This window comes from Tupaia chinensis, unplaced genomic scaffold (assembly GCF_000334495.1).
Source record: "Tupaia chinensis unplaced genomic scaffold, TupChi_1.0 Scaffold142262_1, whole genome shotgun sequence".
Lineage (NCBI taxonomy): Eukaryota > Metazoa > Chordata > Mammalia > Scandentia > Tupaiidae > Tupaia > Tupaia belangeri.
The window spans coordinates 480,090-487,972 of NW_006202111.1; the positions used below are offsets into that span (position 1 = coordinate 480,090).

The 7,883-nt window shown below is 38.4% G+C and overlaps 1 protein-coding gene across 9 annotated transcripts in view; it reads left to right on the top strand.

Moving 5' to 3' along the window:
• Positions 1-7,883, top strand: part of LOC102490999 (sentrin-specific protease 1) — a gene marked incomplete at its 3' end in the record, with an annotated part of 52,586 nt that overhangs the window by 12,688 nt on the left and 32,015 nt on the right. For all 9 annotated transcript variants that reach the window (XM_014582101.2, XM_014582100.1, XM_014582102.1 and 6 more), the window contains 1 exon segment: positions 3,985-4,144. In XM_014582101.2, coding sequence (XP_014437587.1) covers positions 3,985-4,144 — 160 coding nt within the window.

Genomic DNA, 7,883 nt, shown 5'->3' on the forward strand with positions numbered 1-7,883 from the left:
AAAAATTGGGGGCCAGCAGGTGGCATGGTGATAAAGGCACTGGACACTCCCACATGGCCAACCACAGTTCAAGTCCCAGACCTGGTAGCTTGTTTTCTCACTTTCCCTCTCTCTCTCTCTGGTCAAATTAAAATGAATGAATGAATAAATAAATAATTCTTTAAATAAAAAAATTACTTCATAAGAGATACTGTATATGTGAAAATTTATACTAGTAACAGTGGATAATAAAATTATACTAAAATGAGGATCCTATGCTATTTATTAGACTCATTCTCTAAATTCTTCACAGCACGAAGCAGAGGATTCAAATTTATGCTTCTATCAAATTTCATCTAGTCCTTGATCAAACAAGCTTATGGCATGTCACGTACCTCTATGGTTGCTCCTGAACATTAGAATTTTAAATCCCAATGCTAATGTTCTGTATGCTTTTTTCTTATAGTGATGTTTATTAAACGATACTTTTTATCGTGTACTTTTAAAAAATCCCTTTCCTTTACTATACCATTCTAATTCATTGCAAGTCTTACAGAATTCTATTTCTGCTATCTTCTTTGCTTATATTCTTTTCTAATCTTCATCTTGTTTTCTGTGGTCAGTCATGTTGAGCTTTAATCTTTTGATTGGGCTAGAAGTGGATCCTCACTTTATATGCCATAGTCTTCTTATTTTGACTATTGGTATGTGTCTGCTCTCTCACCTTGCTATTCTGTCCTTCACTAAATGAAAATGAGTGGGAATGCCCAAACTGGAATTTAGAGTTTGGAGTTTCTTATTGATTGCTTTATTGGACCTGCCTCTCCAGATTAAGCTTTCTAAAAATTGGCTTCTCAATCCTTTCACGATTAGACTATTAAAAATATTTATTTTTAGGGCTGGCCCCATATTTGAGTGGTTTAGGTAGCCATATGCTACATGGTTGACTGTGGTTTTGGTCCCGGCCTCAGTGGTGTGAAAAACATACTGGGCACGTGTGTACATGCCTCAGATCCCAAGGTTTGAGAGAAGTGGAGAGAAAGGGATTGTGGTATGACCATCCTCTACAGGGGGTATTTTCTCCCTTTTCCTCCCTCTCTGTCTCTGGAAAGCACATGTACCTCAATGTAAAATTATTTTAAAATATTTTTTGGAAACAAAAAAAAATGCAGTATTTTTTTTTTAATCATTTAGTGATTGTCAGTTAGACTTCAGGACCTCTCAGTTTTATCAAGAGCACTGTGAAGAGAAAATTTAAAACTTGTAAAGACTCTAAACACAGAAAAGCAGATGAAATTATTTTGTTCATACTTAAAATTGTTATCTTTGGAAAATATATTAAATTGGATTGTCAAACTGGCATTTAGTATGAAAGATGATTTTAAGCATCCTGTTGTTATAATGACTAAACAAATCCTAAAGTTAACAGGAGCAACTGACGGTTACTTTCATAGTAAGGGATTACCTAGCACACTCTTCTTTTTAAATGGAAAGTTTTATTTTGCCTACATAGAAGTATTCCCTGCCCTTGCAGAAAAATTCATAAAGTAGAAAAACATTCATCATTCTGTTACTGGGACACAACTACAATTAATTTTTGCTCTATTTTCATTTCATTTTATGTGTATGTATGTACATATAGTAAATAATCTAATTTGTAGCATTTCAACTCTGATTTCTTTTTTTATTTTAATATTTTATTTAACTTCATGTATTTATTTCAGTTTTGACCAGAGAGGGACAGAGTAAGAACTAGAGAGGGAGAGAGGGAAAGTAAGAAAGGAAGCTGCTAGGTCTGGGACTTGAACCATGGTCGGCCATGTGGGAGTCCAGTGCCCTTAACCACCATGCCACCTGCTGGCCACCAACTCTGGTTTCTTAATGATGACAGGCTATCGTTTAAACCCTTACTAAAAAAAAAAAAAAAAGAATAAAGAAAAAGAAAGTATCTGCAGCTCCCTCTAGCTTCACTTGTTCCCATCAGCAGTAGAGGACTACTAGGCGATTTCAGTGAGCAGGGCAGAACCATCTTCTGGTTAAACAGACTGATCCTATGCATCTCCTTTTTATTTCTAGGGTGATTACTCTGTCAGATGCCATTGTGAAGATTGTGACTTACCCTGTTGGTCTCAAATTTCACACCTGCATTTTTGAAAGATTTATTCTGCAAATAGACTTCTTCAGTTAGATCATTCACTAAACAAAAATGAATCCAAAAGTTGAGAGACAAGGATTTCTACCATTTTTACTTGGCATTAAAGATAATTTCTGGGCCTTTATGGAGACTCACTTTTAGTACTTTAATGTCTCTGTTCTCAAAGTAATAGTATTAGGTACTAAGTATAATTATTGATTACAAAGGAGAAAAGTTATACTTCATTTTGAAAGTAAAGCTACCTTATTTTAATTATTAGACTAAATTCATCCAGGTACATCAACTGATAATAATACTACCTCTGGCTGCTTCTTTTTCTCATCTTATTTACCTTAAATCCTGATATCCTGACTAACTTAAGAAAATATAAAATTGGAGCCAGCAGGTGGCCTGGCAGTTAAGGCACTGGATCCCTTATGACCATCTCCACAATTTGAGTCCTAAACCTTGTGGCCTGAAAAATACACGAGGATGTGAGTGTGCATGCCCAAAATTCTGAGCAGAGAATGAAGCAGAAGGGATCGTGGCAAGGCCATCTCCCCTGGTGGGGAGATTTCTCACTTTCCATCTCTCTCGGACTCTGGCGAGTACACGTGCCTTATGGCAAAAATCTTAAAACAAAAAAAGAAAATACAGAATTAAATTTTTAAGGCTGTCTTATTTATTGGATGGAATATCAAAAGATATATGAAATATTTTATTTGTTTATTTTTTGCTGTATAGAGCACACACACCAGAGAGAGACAGAGACAGAGAGGGAAAGTGAGAAATCACCCTCTGGGGGGGATGACCATGCCACAGTCCCTTCTCCTGCATTTTCTTGGGGTTTGTGGGCACACACGTGGCTGGCTTGATTTTCAAGCTGCCAGGTCTGGGACTCGAACTGCAGTAGCCATGTGGGAGTCCAGTGCCTTGACCACCCCACCACCTGCTGGCCCCATGTTAAATGTTTTAAATAGCATAAATATGTAATATTAAGCTATTTTGAAAGAAGATCCTCAAATGATGTCAGCATTAGACAAAAATTCAGGAAATAGGGAATACTACTTTGCGATAGAAAAACAGAGTTTCATAGCCTAATGTCTGAAGTTATTTTGAAGGAGCTATTTTAAATTATCCAATTCTGCTTCCACTTTTAGCAGAAACTTCAAGAGGCTTTTGACATCCCAGCTTGTAATCCACAGGCAGATAATTCAAATGATAAATAATCCTGTTAGTCCGATTCTAGTAGCAAGCATGAGAGTACTGACATGTGTGATGATTATAGTAGTATGTGACTGAAGATTGTCATACCAAAACCAGACGCATATGATGGGTCATTCCTGCCATAAGCCAGCCAAAATAAGCAGCAGTTGGGTTTTCTCTGCTCTTTGAGAGAGTCCCTGAGTCTTGAACATGGTAACTAAAAATTAGAAAATGACACCAGCTGCTTATTAAACAATAACTGTTGTTCATTTGATTACAATTCTCCTTGGCCCTCCACCTGCTTTCTTACTGGTCTGGCCTACCTTCTTTCAGGCCCAGGCCTGGGAGTGCTTGCAAGATATAGTTGGGGTAAAATGTTGACTTTTGGTGGACACCACGGAGTCACATTGATGCAGATAAGGCACATGGCTGTGGCAGGATTCAGCTCCTTCATCATTTTTCAGGTTAGTATGGCTGAATCAATTATAGTTTGTAGAAGTTCTCTTACTGCAGACTTTACTGACAGTTGAGACGGGGATTTTCTTCCATGAGAGACATGGTGATATGCCACATTACTTTGGAATACAATGTTGGACATGGTTGCAGTCATAAGGAGAACCAGCTGTAGTTATTTGTTTCATTTATACAAACTTTTATTTTTTTAGATAACCCTTCCTCAGACAGTTTTCTTGGCTCTGGCGACTTAAGACCCTTCGGCCAGAGTGCCAATGGCCAGTGGAGAAATTCCACTCCAGCATCAAGTTCAACTCTACAGAAATCAAGAAACAGCAGAAGTCTTTACCTCGAAACCCGAAAGACCTCAAGGTTGGTATTTTGTCTTTTTAGTTCTCAAGTCCATCCTCAGATATAAGAGAAAATGACTTTAAGATAATTGTTACATTGCCATTTGAAAAGACTAGCACCATTTTTGGACTCTAAACTGTAGAGAAAGAGAGATGCAGTTAAATCTGTTCTCAACTTTCAAGTACTTGGGTATTGAATTTTGGTGATAACCAATTCTAATCAACAGAAGAGAGAGTTTTGAGGTTAATTTTGGTAGATATGAGTATACTGAGACCCTTAAAGATGAATTCATTTTGAGTTGTAAATTGAAAATCAGTCAAGGCACCCCATAGCCTAGTGGTTGGGGAAACCCAATCCCACACTCCCATCTGTGGTTTGATTCATGTGCATGCATACCCCTATATCTACCAGGATGGAGAAATAGAGGAGAAAGAGGACTAGAGTGTGACCATGCCCCATTGTGGGGTGTTTTCTTCTCTTTCTGTGTCTCTGGTGAGTGCGTGTACCCTCTGGCAATTTAAAAAAAAAATAAAAAGGAAAATCAGTCCATTTCTGAACCTGAGTAGCAAAGAAACAAGCACAATTTATTGGCTCTCATGTGAATGGTAGTTCTCCACCTCATGGCATTAGTCAACTAGACCTCTGTTGCTTCTATTTATTAGAGTATGAAGGGTTACAGAGAACTTTATCTTAGTTATCTCAACTTTGTAAACCCTACCTGTTATCTCACCAAATTTATACTGATTATTAAAGGTAGATGGAGTTTGTCTTAGAAACTTCTCTCAGGGGGCCAACAGGTGACATAGTGGCTAAGGCACTGGACTCCCACATGGTTGACCATGATTTGAATCCCAGGCCTGGAGGCTTGAAACTCACATCAGATGCAAGTGTGTACATGCCCAAAATCCTGAGAGGAGAATGGAGAAGAAGGGGTTGTAGCATGGCTGTCCCCGCAGGGGGAGTGATTTCTTGTTTTTAGTCTCTCTCTCTTTTTCTCTCCAGTGAGCGCACGCACCCTATAGCAAAAATGTCTATAAAAATTAAAATACAAAAAATAAACTTCTCTCAGATACTTTATTAGTAAAATATTCTTTAAAATAGTATTTATGACTTTGTAACTTCTGCTCTAGTGATATATTTTAGGATTGTGGGGTCATTTAATTATTTGTTTAGATAAGGCTAAACTATCTGGTAATGACTAAAAGCAAGATGGCTTTTATTTACTTTATGATTATCAGCACACGAACTCTGGGAACATGTGGGGGACCAGCAGGTGGTGTAATGGTTATGTCACTGGTCTCCACATAGTCAACTGCAGTTTGAGTCCTGGACCCGGTAGCTTAAAACTCATGCCAGGTGCGTGTGCGTGTGTGCCCAGGATCCCAAGAGGAGAACAGAGGAGAAGGGATTGTGGCATGGCCATCTCCCCAGGGGGGAAGATTGCTTACTTTCTGTCTCTCTATCTCTAGCAAGTGTACGTGCCCTACAGCAACAATCTCTCTCTTAAAAAATAGAGGGAAAGAAAGAGTGAAGGAAAGTGAGGGAGGTTAGAGGAGGAGGGGAAAGGGGTAAGAGATAGGAACAGGTGTGTTTGACAAGGTCTGACCATGTTGTGATTTTCCTGCCCTAGCCTCCCAATTAGTTAATATTATAGGTGCACATAGCTGTGCTAGCATGTTCAGGTTGGCCCAAGAACTGAACCTGGGTCTCCCATGTGGCTTTAGCCTTTCAAGTGGTGATGCTGTGCGTGTGCCACCATATCTGAGTTCCTTAGTTTTTTTTTTTTCTTCTTCTTTTTTGATTGCCAGCTATCATGTGTACTTGCCAAAGACAGAAATGGGGAGAGAGGTGAAGGGAAAGCACCCTCAAATGAGATGTGGTCATGCCACAATCTCTTCTCTTCTTTTCTCCATTCTGTTGGAATTTTGGACATGCACCCAAATGCATATGTGCCTAGTGTGTTTTTTAAGGCACCAGGGTCTGGATTCAAATCTCTATTAGGGAATCAAGCTCTCTTAACCATTAGGCTATAGTACTGACCCCTAGTTGTTCTTGCCTTTTTTTATTATACAAGAATTCACTAATATAGGCACATTGTAAAAATCAAAGCATTATCAGTAAAGCTAAAAATATTTTGATCACTACCCACAATTTCATTTCCCTTCCTTTGGTATGATTCCAGTCTTTCTTTTACATTACCAATTTTCAATGCTTGTTTTTGTATCACTCATATATAACATGGTATACAAGGGGTCTCAAAAAGTTTGTGAAGAAGTGGAATTAAAACACAAGTTTATTTTAGTGCAAAATTTGAAATCCATACAGTTTTCTCATGATACATGTTTTTCATTAACTTTTTATTTTTATTTTTATTTTTATTTTTATTTTATTTTTTTATTTTTTTATTTTTTTGAGAGATTTTCACTATAGGGCGTGTGCGCTCGCCAGACAGACAGAGAGAGACATTAGAGACAGAAAGCGAGAAATCACCCCCCAGGGGGGATGGTCACGCCGCAATCCCTTCTCCTCCATTCTCCTCTCGGGATCTTGGGCACGCACACACACGCACCCGGCGTGAGTTTTAAGCCACCGGGTCCGGGACGCGAACCGCGGTCGACTACATGGGAGTCCAGCGACATAGCCATTACACTAACTGCTGGTTCCCTCATTAACTTTTTGAAGACCTTTCCCTTATATATGCTATTTATCCTGTGAACTGTATATTATTTTGTCATCATTAACATTAATTTTTATTTTTAATAATTTTTTTATTAACTTTTATTTGACCAGAGGGGGACAGAGTGAGAGAGAGGGGGGGAAAGTGAGAAAGCAAACCACGAATTATAGGACTTGAACCATGGTTGCCCATGTGGGAGTCCAGTGCCCTTAACCACCATTCTACCTGTCAGCCCCGTCATTAAAAATTTTTATATGCATCATTCAACAAGTTACGTTATTTAGATCAATAACTGCCATGCTGTTATTTTTTAAAAAAAATACTATTATAGAAGTAGCATATGTGCCTTGTAAAGAGAGAATACAGATAAACAAAAATAAAAAACAAAAACACATTCTCACTAGCCTGAGAGTAACTGTAATAGTTTAGTACATAACGTTCTAGATATTCTTCTTTGCCTTTACAAAAAATGAGTTTATACCGCGCCTTCTCTTTTGTAATCTGCTTTTTTCATTAATTCACCTCCATCTTTCCAATTCAGTAAGTTTTATCTGATACACTGTATTTAAATTTCCTGAATTAACCCAAAAGTATCCTTTATAGCTAGTTTATGCAACTCTCTCTGATCTAGGATTGTATTGGGTAGTTGTTGCTCTTAAGTATCTTGTAATCTAGAACAGCTATGTCTCTTTGACCCAACCTTGTTAATTTTTGGTAACACCTTGCTTTCTGGCATTGCAAGATACCCTTGTACTATTTCTTTTCTTTTATTTTTTTTTTGAGGGGGGGGAGAGGTTTTTGCTATAGGGCGCATACACTCACCAGAAAGTGAGAGAGTGACAGAGAGAGAGAGAAAGTGAGAAATCACCCCCCGGGGGGATGGCCATGCCACAGTCCCTTCTCTTCCATTCTTCTCGGGATCTTGGGCATGCACGCACACATGCCTGTTGTGAGTTTAAACCACCAGGTCTGGGACTTGAACCATGGTCGGCTACATGGGAGTTCAGCGACATAGCCATTACGCTAACTGCTGGTCCCCTCTTGTACTATTTCTTTTTTTTTTTTTTTAAGCAGCTTTCCTCT